This window comes from Phodopus roborovskii, unplaced genomic scaffold, assembly GCF_943737965.1.
Source record: "Phodopus roborovskii unplaced genomic scaffold, PHOROB, whole genome shotgun sequence".
Lineage (NCBI taxonomy): Eukaryota > Metazoa > Chordata > Mammalia > Rodentia > Cricetidae > Phodopus > Phodopus roborovskii.
Window position 1 is genome coordinate 52,372,267 of NW_026126517.1, and position 23,464 is coordinate 52,395,730.

A 23,464-nucleotide genomic window follows, 5' to 3' on the forward strand; every position below is an offset into this window, starting at 1 on the left:
TTAACATTTATTTATTTTTGTAACTTTTAGTTTCCATTTTATGTTATTTATTTATTTATTTTGGCTTTTTGAGACAAGGTTTCTCTGTATTGCTTTGGAGCCTGTCCTGAAACAAGCTCTGTAGACCAGACAGGCCTCGAACTCACAGAGATCCGCCTGCCTCTACCTCTGCCTCCTGAGTGCTGGGATTAAAGGTCTACTTTGAAGAGAGCTGTCAGTAATTTAGGATTCCATGGAGCAGGTATGTCATCACCATCCTGTTATCATCTTTGTTTCACTCAGCAACTTACTAACATTCTCATTTGGTGGCTTTTTACTTCCTGGTTTGTTTGTTTGTGGTTTGCCTTAAGGTCAACGTTTCACATTCTTTTAAATTAAAATACGATTATAATATATTGACTTCCAATTCCTCCCTCAAAACCATTCCATATTCCTTCTCACACTCAAATCTGTGGCCACTTTTTCCTTTGATTATTCCTGTGATGTATTATTAAGGAACATGTATAATTTTGAAATATGCTGTTTTTGTCTGTATCTTTTGTTTTCTGCTATTAATAATGGCACTTCTCCACATGTTTTTTAAATATTTCTCCTGATTAGAGTTCATGGAGATTTCTAAAACTTTGGGTTGATGTCTTCTATTTTTGAGAAACTGGTCATTATGAGGTGAATTATAAATTCTGCTCTGTTGTCTTTCTTTCCTTTGCAGGAACATAACTATTGACAATGTGTTTCTACCTTTATCTGTACATGCTTTGGATTTGTTTGTTTATTCATGTCCTTCAATTATCTTCAGTATATTATAATGTGTGTAAATTTTATCCAGCTTAATTTCTGATCACTACCATATCTACTGCTTTTCAATGTGGAGCTTGAAGCACCGGGTAGAAAAATAAGATAACAGAAGAAAGTTAAAGTTAAATACAAGTAGCAAAAAAGTCAAATTATCATTATTTGCAGATGATATAATATTATGCGTAAGAGACCCCCCAAAATTCCATCAGAATATGTGTAGAAATGATCAACACTTTCAGAAAATTAACAGAATATAAGATCAAATTACAAAAGTTAGCAGGTTTCTATACATCAACAACACATATGAAGATAAACACATCACAGACACACCCTGAATCCACAATAGTCCCAAAGAAAACACGATTACTAGAAGTGCACCTAATCCAGTAGGTTAAAGACCTTTACAGTGAAAATGTTAAATCTCTGAAGAGATTGAGGAAAACACTGTTGTTAGTTGTCATTACTCTTTGCTCTTTTAGTTCCTTACTCCTTTGGGAGCCTTTCACCCAGCTCCCAAATAAATCACACAGGGAGGCTTACCCTTAATTACAAACACCTGGCCTTACCTTGGCTGGTTTCTAGCCAGCTTTTAACTTAAATTAACCCATCTACCCTCTGCTTCTGGACCTTTTCCTTTTCTTACTTCTGAATATTTTACTTTCACTCTTTTTGGCTGCCCCCTGGTGTCCTCTTCTCTTTCTCTTGCTTCACTTCCTACTCTGTCATGACTTAAGAACCCTAGCTACACATGGTTCCTCCATACCACTTACTTCCTGTCAGCTAGTTGCTGGTTAGCCTGACTACAGGTTCATTTTATTTAATGGAACAAATGTAACATGTCTTTGTATCATTAAACAATAATTTCACACCATAACAAATGTAACACATCCTAAATTAATATTCCCCACAAACACAAGTAAGTGGAAAGACCTTCCATTCATTGGTAGAATAATTATTAAAGCCATTTCCAGATTCAGTACAGTTCCACTCTCAGTCTTAATCCTCACTTCATTCTTTACAAGACTAGAAAAAAAACCACAAAATTCATGAGTCCTAAAAGACTTCAGAAATCTGAAACAATCATAGCAAAATGAACAATATTAATGGAATTGACATTCCATATTTCAAAACCTATATCAGAGCAATAGTAATAAAAACAGCCTAGTATTGGCTCAGAAAACAGATATGTAGACCAATGGAACAAAATAAGAAATCTAAACAGTGGTACACATAACTACAACCATCTGATAATTGACAAAGTTGCCAAAAGCATACACTGGAGAAAAGAGCATCTTTGATAAATAGTCTTGTAAAAACTAGATGTCCACATGTAGAAGAACTAAACTAGACCTTTATCAATCAACCTACAATCAGATTAACCCCAGTGGATCAAAGGCTCCAATATGAAACCTGAAAATGCTAGAAGCAGTGTCCCACAAGACACGGGTGTGAGAAAGGACTTTCTGAGTAAGACTATTTTTCCGGAATTAAGGAGAAAAGAAATTCAAAACTAAAACTCTTCTGTATGAATTAAAATTTTCAATTTTTTACAGATTGATTTCATCAATATTTGTTAAGTGTTTTGTAGGGGCTATCTTAAGGCCTACCTACTAGTATCATTTGTTAGTTACATTGAAAGCTTTCTCTTATTTGGTTATAATTTTCCTTACTCATCTAAATTTTTAGTATGAGCTATATTTTATGCTGATTGCAAATACTGGTGTGTATTTATTTTCCCCAAAGGGTTTACCCTTTCTCTATGTTGGAGAATATGTTAAAGGACTGGTCATTTCTGCATTGCTCAGAGATGGGAGCTTTATTAAACTCAATCCATATGTGGTTTCAAGTATTCCAAGATGCTCAGTTCACAAATAATTCTGAGATACTGAAGATTTTGTCCATATTTTCCACCTTCTTCCTTCACTTGTAGCTTTGTTCCAGAGCTTGGCAATTATTTCAAGGGAGGAAACAGATGTAAGCTTTTGGTCCCTCTAGACTTCAGCCCAGGTTGATTCACATTCTCAATAATGCTTTCTCTATCCATTACAAAAATAATTTTCAGCTTAAGTCTAGACTTACCAAATGCTCCCAGATTGCAGAAGAAGGTCAGTGATTCATTCATCTCTCATTTTAAAAATAAAATAAGTTCAAAATTTGTACCAAGTTGTCTGCATAAATGTTATGGCTATTTGCTTGTTGTTTTTGTGTAACAACTAACAGTGGGAGCAGGTGTATCTCTATTCTTCTGCCTGCTATTGATATTATTTTCCTCCTATTGGGTTGCCTTTTCCAGCCTCAAAATGAGGGTTTTTGCCTTGTTTCACCGTATCTTGTATTGTCCTGTTTGGCTGTCTTTTCTGAAGATGAAATAGAGGAGGAATGGGTCTGGAGAAAAGGGAGGAGGTTAGGAGGAAGGTAGGGAGGGGAAAATGTTTGATGTACTGTATGAGAGAAGAATCCATTTTAAGTAAAAAACAAAATTAGAAAAAGAAAAAGAATTGTTGCTTTTATGTAGTTTTGCTTCTGTCTTGCTGATTATCTGCATTTTAACCAACAATGGAAAACAGCAACAACAACAACAAATGCTGAATAGGCCTATGTTGTTAGCATTTTTAAACTAACTCACATAAACCTTGGGAAATAGGTAGCTGGTTTTCTACTTCTCATTATTTTGCAAAAATAAATAAAAATAAGTAAATGTTCAAGAATCTTGGTAATACTAAAAAAGGTTATAATACAATGATACCTTTACTTTTAGAAACATTTACTCTTCACATACCATGGGGATTATATCTGTAGCCATCTGCCTAGTTAGCTGATTTAATATACAGGGGCAATCCAGCTTCTTTTATCTCTTCCTGAGCCAGAGTGAATTCTCAGACAAGGTACTGAATTAGTCCCAAAGGGCATAACATTATCTCCCTCAGTACTTACATGCCAGAAGATACAAAGCCCAGTATTAGAGGACATTATCTGGAGTTTGTCCAGGCCTTGGAAAGACATATTTATAGTCTCAAAGGCCAGAGAAATGTAACAAATGCCATTTTATTTTCCCTAATTCTTCAGGAAAGAAGAAAACTGCTTTTCTCTTGAAAGTAACTGGGGAAATCTTCTGCTCTCTGTCACTCCATTACTACATAAGCATGTACTGCTGCTTATGTAGGGATTTCCATTGATTGGCATCACATTGTAAGCAGATATGAATTCTGTGGGACATGTGCTGCTTTGCTGGGTTGTTACCCAAGCTGTTGACCTGGCTGTACTGTGAAGCAGGCTCTGTTCATAACCCAAGAACTCCGTCATGTGATGTGTTTGTGTGTACATGTTGATAGTATTAGATGCTTGGTACTTCATTCAGAACTATCATGAGTAGTTAAAGATTTATATATTTTAATTAAGTCACAATTATTTTACAAAAAAGTGAAAATTATCTTAGCAGCTTAAATTCATATTTATTGATTTGTTCAATAAATATTACTTATATTCACATATTCCACATATCCTATATGCATTACTATATAGTCTTTGGAATCCATGTATACATAAGTCAAATATTATCACAGTTGAAGATGAGTAATAAGCCCAAGGGCAGGAGTCCAATCTTCAGAACCTATATCATAAAAGCCTGGTGTGGTAGTGCACACTTACAATCCCAGTTCTAGCAGAGTGAGCAAAAGTGGATCTCTGGAGTTCACTGTCTAGTCAGCCTTGCCTATTGGCAAATTCCATGTGAGTGAGTGACACTGACCCCTGCAAAGAGTAGCACCAAAGGAACAACACTTAGGTTGGCCTTAGACCTCCACAACTTCACAGGCATGAGCATGAGCACACAGAGAGAGAGAGAGAGAGAGAGAGAGAGAGAGAGAGAGAGAGAATATATTATATATTAAAATTCTGAAAGTGTATGTATGAGCATATATGTGTGCATGTGGTGTATGTATCTACTCATGTATCCATATGCATAGTACTTATGGAATTTCAGCTGTAAAAGATTCAAAAAAACATGAGAGGATTTCTTACTATTTTCTAGTGCACATTTCCTCATACCCATTCAACAAATAACTATCCAGTGTTACATGTTAGTAACTATTATGAGTTAGCAACATCAAATCATGACTCTCTATAAACATTATACTATTGTGAAATTGAATATACTTCAAATTCATTCAGTAAGAATCTCAACAGAGAAGCTTAATTGCAAATATTAAAATAATACTCTCCACATTCTTTTTAACTATAAAACATTAATGTTATTTTTGAAGAATTTTTTAAAAAAATTATTCTTGTGAGTGTAAATTCCAACATTTAAGGGCTTGTGTGTAATATTCATTTTGCTTTGTCCATTCAAATTTAGATTCTAAGGTATAGATATTTTTTCTGTTTTGGGGAATGTCTATGGGCTGGAGGTTTATAAGAGATTGGCCTTCATAGGCTCATATATTTGAATACTTAGTTGGTGGAATGATTTGGGATGAGTTAATGTGTGGCCTTGTTGTAGGAGGTGAGTAATTGGGGTTGGGTTTTGAGGTTTCAAAAGTTTTCACCATTTTAAGTCTGGTTCTCTCTCTCTCTCTCTCTCTCTGCATCTGAATTGTGGATCAATATGTAAGTTCTAAAATTTTCTTGCTGCATGTCTTTTTTCTACCATCATGGACTATAGCCCAATGAAACTCTAAGCCTCCACATTAAGTATTTTCTTTTATAAGTTGCTTTGGCCATGGCTTTTTATTACAGCAATAGAAAAACAAATAAGATACAAGTTGGTATCAGAGATTGTGTACTATGAGATCTGACTATGTTTGTTTTAGAAGGATGTGGAAGGCTTTAGGACTTTGAACTAAAAATAAAAAAGCAATGGTCCAATACTATTAAATGAAGCATAGTAGGGCACCCCAAAAGAATATTGAAGTACAGTAGTACAGAGAGCAATGTAGTATGGAATCCCAGTTAATAAGAGAGGAAGCAACTGGGCTAGAGACCATTGTTTAATAATTTGGCAAAGAATATAGCTGCCCCTAGCCCTTGCTCTAAGAATCTTCCTGAGGCTAAATCGAAAGATTTGTCTAATTTCCTTGGCAGAGGAAACCTCAAGAGAAATGAATAGTAACTCTATTGTATTGTTATTAGTAATCACTCTTATACAAGTCTACAGTGAAAAAGAGAAAACAGGGCAACAGAGAGAGAGAGAGAGACAGAGAAAGAGAGAGAGAGAGAGAGAGAGAGAGAGAGAGAGAGAGAGAAGGCAGGGGAGAGAGAATATATACTGGTTAAAGTTTTTTTAAAAAATGTTAATATATTGTTATACAAAATAAATTTAAAAAGAAAAGAAAACAGAATTTATACAACTTTGGTCTTCCAAGAAAAAAAAGTTAATATAAAATAGCATCAGGAAATTTAATGTTGAAGCAAAGGCTTACGCTGAAAGATTAAAGAAAGGCCTGTTCCCCTTGGGTTGGAGTTTTCCTTCCAATACTTTCTGTAGGGCTGATTTAACAACTAACTTATCCACCATCATGGAGCCCTCATCTAGTACCTGTTGGAAACAGAAGAAAACACCCATAACTATACACTGAGTCGAACTAGAATCCAGATGCAGAGGGAGAGGACCAGTTTGCAGAAACACATAGAGATAGCTGACCTGAACAAGGAGGAACTAACGGACCCCCAGACTGATAGTTCGGTAGCCAGCATGGGACTGACTCAGGCCCCCCTGAATATGGGTCTCAGCCAGTTGGACTGAGCAGTGTAAGGGACCTCAGACAGTGGAACCAGGATGTATTCCTGGTGTACAAAAGGACCTTGTGGACACATCCCCATGGAGGGATACTGCCTTAACCTAGAGACAGGAGAGAAGCCCTAGTCCCTACTTCAAATGACTTGACAGATCTACATGACCCCACCTGGATGGCATTGCCCTACATGTGGAATTGGGGTGGGGGGATGTGAGGGGAAGATGGTCAGGGTGCATGTGAAGGGGCAGAGAAGGTAAGAGGGACGGAAGGAGGGAAGCAGGGAGGGAGGCAGGGAGGGAAGGAGGGGTAACTGGGATCAATATCTAAAATAAAAAGTAAATAAATTAATTTAAAAAAAGACCTGTTCCAAAGTGAAATAAAGGATTAAAGGAAGGGTGCTCTCAAAGCAAGTCCCTACCCAACTAAGCTTCCCACTTGTAAAAAAGGAAAGGCCTGAAGAATTTTCTGCACCTAATAAGCAATATCAAAAGGAAGCATATTCAAATGGGATTGAACAGGTTCAAGCTCCATCACATGAAGAAAGTCTGTGGTGATATTTTGTTTGTAGCCTAACAAATGAAGCTTGCCTGGAGATCAGAGGAGGGGGGAGCTAGCCACTAGTTAACCTTAGACATCTGGAAGTCTGTAGAGACAGACAAGAAGTGACCAGGCAGGGTAGAGACAGGAGCTCTGACCTTTATAATTGAAACATTGGCAAGGTAAAAGGTAGCTGTGGCTTGCTCCTTTGTCACTCTGATCTTTCAGCATTTACCCCTATATCTGACTCCAGGTTTTTATTATTAAGACTAATTAGAACTTGTGCTACAGAAGTCAAATTTGCCATTGCCTTCAATGTGAGTCTGGCTTCAGAATCATGAAAGACGCATGGGTAAAGACCTGTATAATCTTCCTTAGCAGTTAAAGAGAACTACGGAGATCAGGTTTGTGGCAGGGTTGTCCTTACATGGAGGCCCTAAAAGGCTATTGAAAGTATATACTGGATTGTTTGGAAACCTCTACTTACTGTAGATGCCAGATTCTTGAGACATTTGCAAAGGAAATTTTTGGACAAGAAGTGGAACCAGCCCAAGAGAGAGAAGTGTATTTTAGAACTGTAAGGGGAGAGCCATTTAAGCCCTTTGATATCAGACGTGAAGCTATAGAATTTGGATTTTTTCCTGCTGGGTTTGGTCCTGTTTTGGTTCAGTATTTCCTCACTAAGTCCTTATTCCTGCATTTTAAAATGGTATATTCTCTGTCATTGTATGTTAGAATATGTAATTTGCTTTTTTTTTTAATTTTACAGAGAGTTATAGTTAAGAGAGTTCTTTGAATCACAGACAAGACTTTGGATGTCTGTGTTGAGACTGTAAGAGACTAAGGAAGATTTTGATGTTGAAGTAAATCATGATGCATTTTTGCATTGATTTGGCCACAAGCTATGAGGGCCTGGGAATGGTATTTGAGAAAATAGCCCCAGCAGATTGATAAGTTGGTAGAACTGTTTGAAAATGATTAGGAAGTATGGCCATTTTTAATGAGGTGTATCATTGGGAATGGGCTTTGAGGTTTCAAAAGACTTGAACTATTCCCAGTCTCCCTTCCCTGTAGTTGTGTCTCAAGATGTGATCTCTCTCAGCCACTACTTCAACACCTGCTACCATGTTCTCCACTATGATAGTCATAGACTCTAACACTGAGACCATATTAAATGCTTTATTTTCTATGTTGCTTTGGATGTAGTTTTTATCACAGAAAGAGAATAGTAAAAGACTCTGTCTCTCTGCACATGCATGCAAGTGTGTGTGTGTGTGTGTGTGTGTGTGTGTGTCTGTGTTCATGTCTGTGTCTGTGTGTATGCTGTTTCTGTGGATAAAGCCACTTGCTAGTAACCCTGATAATCTCTGAGTGAATTTGGCTTCAGCTGTGAACAAAGTTGAATGAGAAAATTTACGTCTGCCAAGTAGTCCTCTAATGTCAACTTGCTTGATATGGATGATTAATGCCCATACATATAAACATATACTCACAAAAGAAATAACAATGTAATTTTAAAAATAAGACTCAGGATAATTAACTGCATTCATTAACCAACTATGTTCATCAATGTGTTCCAACCTTACCTGCATCTTAATTAGGTTATATTATTTTTGAAGTAGTTTTCTTTTAGATAGAATCTCTTGTAACCTGAACTGAATTTTTAATTCACTCTCTATCCAAGGATAACATGAATTCCTGATCCTCCTGTGTCAGCTAAGTGCTGAGATAATAGGCATGCATCAACATACCTGATAAAGTTCCATGTTACTTTTGAGACTTTACTCAGTGTTTCCTAGTGAAGACACATGTATATGTTATAACTGGCAAGAGAAAATAAAAATAAAAATAAATAAAAAACAAAAAACCTTCAACTTCTATGAGATATTTATGTGTATATTATACTACATAGTATATAAGTATAATATGAATATAGTAAAGGCCTCAAGTTGGTTGACATGCTTACATAAATGAGTGAAGTATAAGCATTATTTTAATCTAGATAGTGAAAGAACAAACAATTGCCCTGTTGATTCTCAATTTGAAAGAAATAAAAACAAATTCTTTTACAACTTAAAAACTCTGGACTTGAAGAAAACTTTATTACAACACAAACTTTTATAATTATCTTTGTGCTGAAGAAAACACCAATGAATGAAAAACATTACAGGACATGATTACATAATACAATGTTGGAAAAACAGGGACTGGTTTTCACTCCACAGTAAAAGTTTTACATACCCAAAATTTTTCTTTCTTCCCTCGTGCTCCTCTCAGTGTGCCCCATCTACAAATAATAACATTGATTAATTAGTTAAAAATGTTAGGTGTGTACCTTGAGAGCATTAATTTGACTGACATTCTCTTAAATTTTTCATGTTATAATGTGCTTTACAAAAATGTTATCATTGACTTCCAGAAATTTGATAGTATAGCTTTCTTCACTATAACATTATTTATATGAACAATACAGAGTTACTTTTATCTAAGTGGCATGAAACAGAACTTCTTTACCAAAAGAAAGCAAGACTCTGTCATGAGTAAGACTGGCCTCTAAGACAAACAAGGCCACCATGAGAAGTCAGCTAAAACTCCTTGTAAAATTGTATCCCATTTGCATGTGGACTAAGAACATTGTGTGTGTACGTGCGCACACACGTGTGTGTGTGTGTGTGTGTGTGTGTGTGTGTGTGTGTGTGTAAATGTGTATATGTAAGTAAAAGCATGGTTCCATCTATGTGTCACAGAGACACACTCCTTCCTGCTGGTAAGGTTTTTCCAGGTACAGAAGGTGTAGTTTTTGCTATTTACTCTTTTTATCTTTCTGGCAATAGGTCTTAAGTGTGTATGTTCTTAATTTTCCTTTTCCTAGAGCATACATGATATTTACTGTCTTTGTATAAAGTTTCGTATCAAGCCTAAATCTTTTCTTTAGACTAAAAGGGGAATTGTAGTGAGATGTTCACCCCTTGGGAACCTGATGCACTAACCACAGCCATTGGGGCATGGAGACAGGTGCGGGGACTAGGTTTGGTGTCCCAGACCCCAGGTCACTCTCTTACTTCTTGGTCAGAGACAGAGAACATTTGGAGGCATCCTTGGGACAGGAACCTGTGGCAGTCATTTGTTTCTGGTATAAGTGATTTCTCCACATCCATCATCCTGTCCCTTCCCAGATTCTTATTTACCATGCATTCAGAAGGTTGTACCTATTTTCCTATAAATAACCCATCACCTATGCTCTGTAGGAATGCCCAGTAAATTTATCAGTTCCCTATAATGAATTTTATGGAATAGTGCCTCAATTTGTAATTGGGACACTGGAAGAAAGGGTAGACAATGCTTACATGACACTCTCATGAGGAATTTTAGCAACAGGTAAATTGTGTACAGGAGTTTTAAAGATAGCTACCATGTTTTCATATACCTCACAGAGTCTCTAACATAAATGAAAGAATCTAAAAATCTTCAAGACTACCCATACAAAATAAAATGTAAATATAAATTGCTACAAGTCAGGGAGTTTATATAAAATATTCATATGTACATACTTCCTAGCAATGTACCAACCTTCTTATTTCTGTATATATGTACACAGGTAGAAACTGAGTCTTAGATTATCAGTAGCATGTAACTGTTGCAGGAGATTTGTTTGCACTGCCACCTTGGCGTGCCAATAAAGCTACCTTAAATCAAGAATGGAGGCAGTGATTGACTGACTGGGATTAGTCATAGAGTTGTTAGGAGATAAAGGGCATTGAATAGAGAGGGAAAGGGAGAGAGAAGTGGGGGCTAGGGGAGATTTCTGGGGCTTTTGGATAGGAAAAACATTGAAGGCAGGGTCAGCTAATTGCTCCTCCACTGTTCCTTGGAATTATCAGGTTTTTATTTCAATATCTGACTCCCAAGGCTTGATTAATGCTAGAACAGTTTAGTTAGATGCTATATCTGATGCTCCGTGGTGAGCTATATATGTAGATGGATTCTTCTGTGGGTCACCAACACCAACTCATAAATAATGACACAAAGACATATTCATTATGAAAGCTCAGCTTTAGTTTAGGTTTATTCCTAACTAGGTCCTATAACTTTAATTAACCCATATTTTTAAATCCGCATTCCATCACATGACTCAATACCTCATCTCTCCATATTGTCCATCCTGCTTTCCTCAGCACTGGCTGGCAACTCCCTCTTGCATCTAGATTTCAAGATTTATTCTCCTACTTACTCTCTCTGTCTCTCTTTCCAGAAGTCCTGACTACAGGATAACCACCTGGGATCATGCAGGGAAGAGTCTTTCTCTACATCTTATATTCATTTATGAATGCTAAGATTATAGGATCTTCTAAGACATCCATTTTTTTTGTGGGTTTGGAGAATTTAAATTTGGGTCTTCATGCTTATGTGGCAAGTGTTGTAATTACTGAGCAATCTCCACAACCTTATATATGAATACAGCTTATTACTCACTTTCTGTTCATTGATCATAGCCATCCTAGTAATTTCAGAATGCCTTTAGCATGCTAGCAAATTACCTTTCATGTGGTCTGGCTGACACATTAGCTTTTTGCTTAAAGTACAAAATATAAGATTGAATCAGAAGAGAGGGAAAATAAAGGGAGAAAGCTGAGTTGAATATTTTGAGGGAGGAGGAAGCTTGTGAAAGAATATTTTAACAGAATATCCACCTCTATGCCCAATTCAAATGGAAATAAAATATCACAGAGAGAAAAACACTACCATAGATACCAGCTGGTTAATCTATGCCATAGTCTGTGGGTCAAAAAATGAGCAAGACCAATTCGAATTCAGCATTTAAATAATGAACTTCAACTGTCTTTCACAAAACAGTTGCCCAAATAGCTCCATGCCCTAACAGACTAAGAATCACCACTTTGAAACAAATGAGTTCACACCTGGTATTAGGGTAAATTCATGAGATTAAAGATGTTTAGTCAACCCACAGGAAGAGCTGACACAACTTAGTGGGAGCTAACTGACTCCTGACTGATAGCTAGGGAACCAGCATAAGACCCAACTAGGCCCCCTGAATGTGGGTGACTCTTTTATGGGGCTGCTGGTAGTGAGACCAGGATTTATCTCTAGTGCATGAGCTAGCTTTTTGGAACCATTCCCTATAAAGACAGCTTACCTGAACAAGGAGGAGCTAATGGCCACTAGACTGATAACTGGGAAGCCAGCATGGGACTGACTCAGCCCCCCCTGCATATGGGTCTCAGCCAGAAGGACTGAGTAGTCTAAGAGACCTCAGAGAGTGGAGCCAGGATGTATCCTTGGTGCACAAAAGGACTTTGCAAACATATCCCCCTTGGAAGGATAACTGCCTTAATCTAGAGACAGTAGAGAAGCCCTAGTCCCTACTTCACAGGTCCTGTCAGATCTACATGACCCCAACTGGATGGCATTCCCCTACACATGGAATTGGGGTGGGGGGATGGGAGGGGAGTGTGGTTAGAGTGCATGTGAGAGGGCAGAGAGTGTAAAAGGGAGGGAAGGAAGGAGGGAGGGCTGGAAGGAGGGAGGGAGGGAGAGGGAACTGGGATCGACATGTAAAACAATAAATTAAATTAAAAAAATGCTTTGACTCCAAAATTTAAGTTGAAGGACAAGTTACTGGGGAAAAGGATTTCTATTTTTGTTTCCACAGAAAATGAAAAGATGTGGATTCCTTCCAGACTAATGTGGTTTGATCAGGCCAGACTGCCTGAAACAGAGTACAAGCTAATCCTACATTCAAAACAGCTGGACAAAACAGCCCTACAGACTACAGCCAGGATATCTGAATCTTCTTCGAATCCCCCCAAGACAGAGTCCCTTACCAGCAGGAAGTAGTTTGAAAAGAACGACGCCAAATATTGTGTATAAATGTTTGTTTTCATTTAATTGGACTTTGTTATATAAAATTAAATGAAATAAAAACAATAAAAACTAAATATATCTTCTTTAAAAAAATTCTCCAGAAGGAAAAAAAAAAAAAAGGAATACCTTGCTCAGCCTAGACACAAGGGGAGGGGAGGGGCTTGGTCCTGTTTCAATATGGCAGACTTTGTTGACTCCCCACAGGAGGCCTAACCTTCTCTGAGGAGTGTATGGGAGATGGGACAGGGGCCAGGAGGAAAATACACAGAGCAGGAGGAGGGGAGGGGCGAACTAGGATTGATATGTACAATAAAAATATTGTTTTAAATTTTTTTTAATTAAAAAAAAATGTTTAGTGAAACAAGGGTAACTAGTTCAACCTACATAATTCATTATTGAAAACTCCTTTCTTGCATTCCCCATAATACGTGTGTACTGATGAATTGTGGTCATGAACGTTGGCCTAACTATCTTAAGAAAAGGTGGAAAATTCAAGAAATATGCATACGTTTTGACAAATGTCCTTTTGTAAGTCAGTGAATGTCTTTGAAAATGTGAGGACTTTTACAGTGTACATATTATCTCTAAGCATAACTACTCATTCTCCATTTCCAATAAAATCAATCCCTTCATTTTAAGCATAATTTATAAACCTTTTTTCAAACAGATCAGGACCTTTGGTGAAATTTTCTCATAACTTTTCTATCTAAAATAAACACTTAGGTTGATAAGCTAGAGTGTTCCTAGCATAGATTTTTCTCATTTTAGTATAATCTACTTAATTTTGACTTTATACTGCCCTTTAGAATTTTACATACATCATTAAAATAAACTGTTTCAATTATTTGGAGCTTGTTACCATTTCCTTTTTTCTTTCAGAACATGCAGGTTTGGAAAAACTCTGAGAAGCTTCATTCAGTGCCATGGTCACTGAAGTCCTCTCTGGCTTCATATTTTATATTTGCTTTATAAATCTGACACGTAATTGCCTGTATGTGTAGGGTACAATGAGATTTTCTGATATGCTTCCACTGCATAATGATTATTGCATCAAGGTGATAAGCAAGTCCACCACCTCAAATATATTTCACATCTTTGTGGTGAGATCAAGCTGCCCTAAACCTCCTACTCTAGCTATTTTGAAATGAAAAATAGTGTGTATTATGGAATCTAATGTTAGATATACACATATTCAAAACTCTTCCCCCACTAATGCCCTCTCTGAGCCTGTCCACTGAAACCTTTCTTCCCAACAAGCCATAAAGTTATTGGGCTGGAATAGGTCATTTGAATAAGATTTAATTTTTTTTTCTTATTTTGGTGGAATCTGAGGCACATACAGTATGGTGCAAGAGTAAATATGGTAAACCAGAGAACAGCACATATAACTTTATTAAAGTAAGATGTGGTTCTATGTTATTTCTTAAAAGAGCAGAAAGTTAGCTGTCCATTCTCCAACCACCCTTTCCTGTGCACCCATACCTCTTCCCACGTATGGCCCCTCTCCATTATACTCCCTTCCCCCTGACATTGCCTGTGTTTTACTACCTCCCTTAAGACCTCAAGACTTTTCTTCTTCCTCATCTCCAATGATCTCTGTCTTCCCTGGAAGTTCTCCAAGTTAAACACACAAAACTAAAGATGCAATACCAAGGTGTACAGATGAGTAAGAGCATGTGCTGTGGACCCAGGATAGCTCAATCAGTATAATGTTTTCAATGGATGGCCCCATACCCAGAGATATAGACAGAACAAATTAGAGATGATGGCTTATTAAATTAAAAAAAGACAAAGACTTACAGTTGATTGGGGAGTGGGGCTACATCTGGGAGGAGTTAGTGGAGGAGTTTGTTACAAATATCATCAAAATAAATTACATTTTGTTCTTAAATAATTGAAAATTTATTTTATAAAAATAATAGAAGAGTGTCATCTATATATTCCATGCATTCAGTTCTAATTTCATCTAATGAAGTATTTACTTGGTCCAAAGTAGCTGACATTCAAGTAAGTGTGACACTGGGGAAAAAGATGAATATAAGTAACTATAATTCTATTTGTATCCTTTTATAATGCAGATGAAAAAGGAATTGTCTGCTGAATGCAATAACAACTTACTTCATAGAAGAGAGCATAAAGTCTTCAGGTTGAAATCAATCTATAGAAGTTGAAGCACAGTAAGTATGAAAACACAAAAGGACTAACCCCTACTCTGCCTATTTGGGAGCTGTACTTGAACCCCAACTTAGCCTGTTGTAAGAGCATTACTTGAACTCCATCTGAGCTTGCTATGAGGATAGCACTTGATCCCAATCTGAGCCTATTCTAAGAATAGCACTTGATCTATACAGCAATCTATTCTAGTGCAGCTCTTGGTTCCATTCAGAATGGAAGTGTCAGGACATGATATTAAAAAATCCAGTCATGACACAGGTTGTCCAGAGAATTCATGTCTGTCAACATTGATACTCAGTATGGGTGATAAGGAGTCTTCCTAGATGGGACATGGTATGATCTAGATAGTCATTCAGGATGACAGCTTTGATGCTACTGTGGGAGAGATGCCAGGGGAAGGAGCCTAGTAGAAAATATAAATCTTGTAGGACAAACAGAAAATAACAAATTTCTAATAAGAACTAATATTGTTGATTCTTTTAACAGCTATATCAGTAACACTAAAAGGTATCTACCAAAATGGTGAGTATGGGTATTTGTTTCACTTGGGTGGCATATAGGCAACGGGAATAAGAGGAACACAGATGAGATAAAGTAGCAGAATTTGTTGATTCATTTATATGATCTGAAAAGGAAAAAAGTTAAGACCCATTCTAGGATTTCAAGGCTAAATTGATAGGACATACTATATATGTTACCTGTGAAGCACCTTACATTACACAGCTATGTCTTCCTAGTGATAGGATATTTTACCATCGTCAAGTACCACAATTACAGAATTAAGACATCTTCTGTTGGAATCTCAGTATTGGTAGTTGATGGTGGCTGTCCATATTCATCTTTAATACATGGCCATGCAAGATGATAGACAGAAAATTTACTTAACAATCTTGGAAAAAAATTCTGAAAAATCAATTCTACACAGTAAGAAACTTTTCTGTATTGATAATATTCCTAATTCTAAACCATATTTGCCTAGGAATCCAATTCTTATAAAAATCTGGAGAAATGTATAGTTATATTATTGTTTTAAAAGTTATTATTTTTTGTTTTCTCTGCCCACCCACTCACCGTGTGTGTGTGTGTGTGTGTGTGTGTGTGTGTGTGTGTGTGTGTGTGTGTGTGTGTGCGTGCCTGAGTACTATTACATGCATGTGGAGGTCAGAGGCAACCTGAAAATATTGGTTCTCTCCTTCTACCATGTAAGTCCCTGAAACTGAACTCACATCATTAGACTCAGCAGGATGTACCTTAACCTGTAGGCCTATATCTTCGGACCTAAGATTTCCTTTTTTATGTGTTGTAGGAAGAGGGTTAGGTGGTATGTGGGTATGGTGTTGTTGAAGATCAAAAAAAGACACTGATTCACCTGGAGTTGGAGTTACATGCTGTGTGTGTGTGGAGGGGGGGTAGAGCTGACCCATGGGTCCCAGTCAGCACATTGCCTTTTTGTTTCAACTTGGCTGGCTACTTTCAGCATTTCTTACCCTTTCTTCTTCTTTCTTTCTTCCTTTTGTTCTTCCTTCCTTCTTCCTTCACCACCCCCTTTTTTTAGAACTGAAGGCTAAACCCAGGGCCTTGGGCTTGGTAGGCAAGTATCCTATCATTGAGCCAAATCACCCATCCCCTTATTATTCTTTTAGATTGAATCTCAACCTATAGCTCAGACTGCCTAGAAATTCACTGTGTAGCTTAGCTTAGGCTAATTTTAGGCACTCTCCCTGCCTCAGCTCTCCAGTGCTGGAATTGCATGAGCCCCCTCTCCAGCTTATTTTGTCTAATGGTAAAATCTACTTTGTAACAGAATCATCAGACAAAAGTGTCAGTTGCTTCCCATGATTTACTAATTCTGGGACCCTGGCCTGTCCCCAGATGGCTAACAATGAGAACTCAAATTTATATTTTCTGTGTAGACTCGTTCTATACTAGTGAATACAGATCTAGACAGATGGAGACAAAGTTCACAAATGTCGGATGCATAAAAGAGCTTCCATGCAGCACAGCCTATTTGAGCAAGAAATATTGGTATTCATTTGAAACCTCAATCATTTATGTTAGGAAATGAAAGTTAGAATCCAAGTTTGAAGAAACTCTCAGATGAGTTTTGAGTAAATAACAGTCACTAAATTATTCTTGTTATGGGATTTTGCTTTTAGACTTGAGATGGCAGTTACAATCTCTGTTCCTTTTGTATAAAGGTTTGAAAGCTAACTTCAGGGAGAATGAGGCAAAGTCATGCACACTTTTGATTCCTCATGAGTATTCTGCTAGAAATGCTTAGAAGGCTCACTTGTAAAGGTGTACAAACCTACTGAGTGTAGTTGTGTAGAGTGTGTCAGGGAGTTTGCAGAAAGAGCCCTTGAATACTGCATCAAAGATGAATGAAAATGGATTGTGGGAGAGAAGGGTGAAATGAAGCTACTTCCTGCACCCTGCTTCATTTGCCACTTCAATGAAAATAGAAATCAAGCCAGTATTCACTAAATCTAAAATCAGCACTTTCATTGGTATATCCAGCCAAGTGACTCCAATTTTTATAATAGATTTGAGGAACAGATGAAGATTTCTGAAAATTAATGTTTTTATAAACTATTGCAACATCTTTTTTTATCCTACTATATCAAGAAGGAAAGGGCATGCAAGTATACTATCAAACATAAACAGGCCTGCAACAATAAACATGGGAGGGTGGGTAGAAGGTTACACCCAGTTCATGAAGTTCTATGTCTGAAAAGCTGCCTGTCTACAATCTGACATATGGAGACACTGTATGTTAAATGCACACAAATTATGAGAACTATATTGATTAAGAGAATCAAAGTCCCAAGTCGTCCATCACTACTGATGGCAATTAACCAATGTAATGTGTTACTACAAGACAGTTTAAGAAAAACACTAGTCCTTCAATATTAAAAATAGAAATTACTTTGTGTTGTGAGCCTAGCCTTTAACTGCTGAGCCATCTCTCCAGCTCAAAGGATGAAGACAAAGTAACATATACAGACAAATCTGTTATTATTACACTTGACTTCTTAGTGGAGACTCTGAAAGCCATAAGTGCCTAGACAGACTCTAAGAGATCACAGATGCCAGCTGAGATTGCTACTCTCAGCAAAACATACAATCACCATAGATGGAAAAAGTAAGATATTCCAGGATAAAGTAAAATTTAAACAATATCTATCTATAAATCCAACCCTCCAGAAAGTGCTGGAACCTAAGGAGGTTAAGTATACCCATGTAAACACAGGAAATAATCTCATCCAGCCAAACCAAAATAAGGGAAGCATGTATACACACACACACACACACACACACACACACACACACACCACTAAGGAGGTTAAGCATACCCATGTAAACACAGGAAATAATCTCATACCAGCAAAACCAAAATAAGGGAAGTATGTACACACACACACACACACACACACACACACACACACACACACCATCAACACTGACAACAACAAAATAATAGGAATCATTGGCCATTGATATTGCTCAATATTGATGATATCAATTCCTTAATAAAAAGACAAAAACTAACAGAATGGAAGAAAATACAGAATCCATTTTTCAGCTGGACCCAAGAACTATACATCAACATCAAGGATAGATTTTACATAGGGTAAAAGGTTGGATAAAGATATTTCAAGCAAGTAGACATAAGAATCAAGCTGCCATAGCCATGTTAATAACCAACAAAATAGACTTCAAACCAAAACTAATCAAAGGAAACGGGAAAGGACACTACATACTCATCAAAGGAAAAATCCACCAAGATGACGTTTCAAATCCTAATATCTATGCCCCAAGTACAAGGATGTTCAGTTTTGTAAAAGAAACAGTACTATACCTAAAATGACATATTGACTCCCAAAACATTGATAATGGGAAACTTCAGTACCCCACTTTTACTAACAGACAAAAAGTAAATAGAAAAAATATTGGTGCTAACAGACATTATTAAACATATGGATCTAAAAGACATTTATAGAACATTTCTCCAAAACACAAAAGAATATACTTTCTTCTCAGCACCCCATGAAACTTTCTCAAAAATGTATCACATACTTACACACAAAGAAAGTCTTGCAAATACAAGAAATGTGAAATAACTACCATCAGACTACCTCAGATGAAAGCTAGATATTATCAACAGCAGAAAGCTTTAAAATTCATGGAATCTGAACAATTCTCTATGGGAAAAAAATGATTCAAGATATAAATAGAGAAACTGAAGACTTTCCAGAATTCAGTGAAAATGAATGGACAGCATAACCACACTTTTGGGATACAATGTAAGCGGTGCTAAGAGGAAAGTTCATAGCACTAAGTGCCTATACAAAAAAATTAGAGAGATCTCATACTAGCAACCTAACAGCACACCTAAAATATCTAGAACGAAAAGAAGCAAGCACACCCAAGAGGACTAAATGGCAGGAAGTAAATCAGAATAGGAGCTGAAATCAATAAATAGAAACAATTGGAACACTACAAAGATTCAATGAAACAAAGAGTTAGTTTTTTGAGATAATCAACAAGGTAAACAAAGCATTATCCAAACTAACTAAAAGATGGAGAGAGAATATCTAACAGAAACAAAAAGGGGACATCCACAACAGATACTTAGGAAATTCAAACAATTTTTAGGATATCCTTAAGAACCTGTATTCCACAAAATTAGAAAATCTCAAGAAAATGGATAATTTTCTTGATAGACACCCACTTACCAAAGTTAACTCAAGACCAAATCCTACCAAAAAGTCCAGGGCTAAACAGTTTTAGCACAGAATTCTACCAGACTTTCAAAGAAGACAATTCCAATACTCCTCAAATTATTCCACAAAATAGAAACAGAAGAAACATTGCCCAATGCATTTTACAAGGCCAGAGTTACCCTGATACCCAAACTACATAAAGACCTAATAAGATAATTACAGACCAATTTCCCTGATGAACATGGATGCAAAACACCTCAATAAAGTACTTGCAAACCAAATCCAAAACCACGTGAAACAAATCATCCACCATGATCAAGTAGCCTTCATTGCAGAGATGCAGGGATGGTACAACATATGAAAATCCACAAATGTAATTCACCATATAAACAAACTGAAAGGGAAAAAAACCCACATGGTCATCTCATTAGATGCATAAAAGGCCTTTGGCAAAGTCCAACATCCCTTATGATGAAATTCCTTGAGAGATTGTGGATACAAGGGATATACCTCAACATAATAAATGAAATTTACAGTAAGACAAAAGCCAACATCAAATTAAATGGAGAGAAATTTAAGCAATTCCGCTAAAATTAGAAATAAGACAAGGTTGTGTAGTGGGATATTCACTTTGTCTCCTTCTGTGTCACTGACCACGCCCATTGGGGGTGGAGCCATGGGCAGAAGTGACCTGTGGAAGGAGGTCTGAGGAAGAGCCAGGGAAATGCTCTCTTGCTGGCAGAACTCGGACAGGAGAGCACCCGGTGGAACTTGCTGGTGTTCATCTGTCTAGGTTGTAAGTTATTTCTCCTTGAATAAACATCTATTCAGCCTATTTGCTTATCCTGATCCTTATTTAACCGCAATAAGGTTGTCCATTCTTTCCATATCAATTCAATATAACTCCTGAAGTTTTAGCTAAAACAAGACAACTGAAGGACATCAAGGTATACAAATGGAAAAGGAAGAAGTCAAAGTATCTTTATTTAAAGATAATATGATAGTATGCAGAAGTGACCCTGAAATTCCACCAGGGAACTTATACAGCTGACAGTTTAATTAAAGTGGCTGGATATAATATTAACTTTAAAAAATTAGTAAACTTCCTGTATACAAAAGACAGACTGAGAAAAAAATTCTAGGAAACAATACATTCACAATAGCCTGAAATAATATAAAATATCTTGGAGTAACTCTAACCAAGCAAGGTAAATACCTGTATGATAATACTAATAAACTCTTTAAAGATCGAAATTGAAGATGATATTAGAAGATGGAAAGCTTTCACTTACTCTACTCATGGATCAGTAAGATTAACAGAGTGAAAATGGCCATCCTACCAAAGGCAATCTACAGATTCAATGCATGGAAGTCCTAACACAATTCTTTTCAGACTTTGAAAGGATAATTCACAACTTTATATGGAAAAACAGAAAACAGGATAGCTAAAACTATCCTATATAATAAAAGAACTTCCAGAGGCATCACCTTGCCCAAACAACCCAGGCTAATGCTAGAGTAGAATGTTGCTCCATTGCTAAGAACAGTACCCACACTGCCCATTGAATATGGAAAGATAGTGCTGGTGCCTCCTTGGAGCCGACACCCTTATGTTCTAGTCCCTTTGGTTCAGGAAGGTACTCTTCAGGCTACCGAGAGAGAAACATGGACAACAACCCACAAAGCATTTAACCTGGTCTGTCATGATCACAAGATGTGTGGGGCAATGGTGGTGCAGAATTTGTTTGAATGGCCAACTAAAGTTTGATTTAACTTGAGGCCCACACAGGAGAGAGCCCATGCAGGGCATTGCTTGGATTGCCAGAAACTTGGAACTGAATAGTCTATACACCTAGTGTAGAACCAAATACAACAGGTCTAAAAAAAAGAATCAATGAAGTTATTCCTAAGGATATTCTACTATATCCATTGGTGCCTTGTCCAGTCATCATCAGAAGGGCTTCTTTTGGGCAGCAGATGGGGACATTATGTGGAGAAAGAATTTAATTAGAAGTCTCCATCAGGTCCTACCCCTCAAAGCTTGGAAACTCCAGAAGAAGGGACATAAAGATTGCAGGGGTCAGAGGGGAGGGAGTACACACAGAGAACATGGCCAGCTTAATCAACTATGCAGACTCATAAGGGCTCACAGAGACTGAAGCAGCAAGCACAGGACCTGCATGGGTCTGCACCAGGTCCTCTGTGTTGATGCTGTGGCTGTTAGCTTGTTTTTGTAGAACTCCTAACTGTGAGAACAATTGTATCTCTGACTGTTTTGCTTGCTCATGAGACTCTTCACCTCCTTTTGGGTTGCTGTGCCCACTTAGCTGTGAGGGCTCATGTCTTGCCTTATTGTGCTTTGTTTTGTCATGTTTGGTTGTTGTCTCTTGGAGTCCTGCCATTTTCTGATAGGAGGAAGGGGACAACCAAATTGATTTTTGTTCCATTGTTTTATCACAGGAATGCTTATCCAAACTAAGATATTTTATTTCACAAATAATAAAAATGAGACCTGCAGGAATAAACTAGCATTGCGAGATATGTATCTAAGTGTACAAGTTGCTACTGATATCTGAGAAGAAATTAATAACAGAAGTAATAAAAACTAGGACCTGGAGGGAGAAAGAGTAGAAGAGTTATGAAAGGACATCAAGTCTTGAATAATTTATAGAAGATCCTAAGGAGAAATGAGGGTGTAAACTAGAAAAAGAAAACATGTGATAATGTAAAAAGTCATCCTTAATACATTCTCAAAAGTTGTCACAGTTTGTGGGAAAGACGACTATAGGCAAACATAGGATTAAAAAGTTAGTTAGTGGAGATGAATATGTAAATTAATAAACTTTCAAGACAGAGAAAACACATGGATCAGTACAAAAAAATGTCCTAGTAAAAGTTCAACTAGTCACATCCTACAGTTCTGTTTCTTGTATCGTGAAATGTAATGCATATAATTATTACAAAGAAGTAGACTAGATAAGAGTAATGTTTAATGTATATATTTTGCAGATCAGAATAAATCAAAGTTGTCACAATGTCACAAGCAGTATTCACATATTGTCTACCAGTTGTAGGGTTTTTTTTGTACAGCTTTTCCCATTTTATTGCAGCATAGATTTGGTCAGAACTTCTTGTTCTTACTGAGGCAGTCAGTAATAAAATAAATTTTTTTGTGCAGAGAAAAAACTGCAAGTTGCCATAGCAACACATTCTCTTAATGAAAACTACTGGTTCATTCATTCATAGACCTGTCTTATATATTTGTAATATATAAATAGTATTTCTAGGCCACAGGATAGACTACTGATTTAACATTCTGAAAGATAATCTTGTATCATGTGCTTTAAAGAAACATGAAGTCGTTTTGGTGATATATTTTTCTGGAAATAGATCTTGATTCTAAAGAGACTGAACGTTTGCTGGAACATATATCCAAGTTAGCAATATCTCTTTAGATAATTGTAAGAATTTTATTTAGACTGTTGTTCTACTGTGTGCTCAGCCTATATAAGCTTAAACTGCCTCCTAGAGAAAAATAAAACTAACCTTACTATGGCTAGAATTTCCCATGCAATTAGCATGTACAACATGCTTAATGTATTACTTTACCCTTAAGTT

General features: G+C 36.9%; 1 protein-coding gene across 2 annotated transcripts in view; it reads right to left on the reverse strand.

Moving 5' to 3' along the window:
* The window catches only part of Tinag (tubulointerstitial nephritis antigen), a 96,094-nt gene that overhangs the window by 4,084 nt on the left and 68,546 nt on the right, over nt 1-23,464 (reverse strand). For both annotated transcript variants that reach the window (XM_051197974.1, XM_051197972.1), the window contains exon 10: nt 9,306-9,351. In XM_051197974.1, the coding sequence (XP_051053931.1) occupies nt 9,306-9,351 (46 nt within the window). The remainder of the gene's footprint in view (nt 1-9,305; nt 9,352-23,464) is intronic.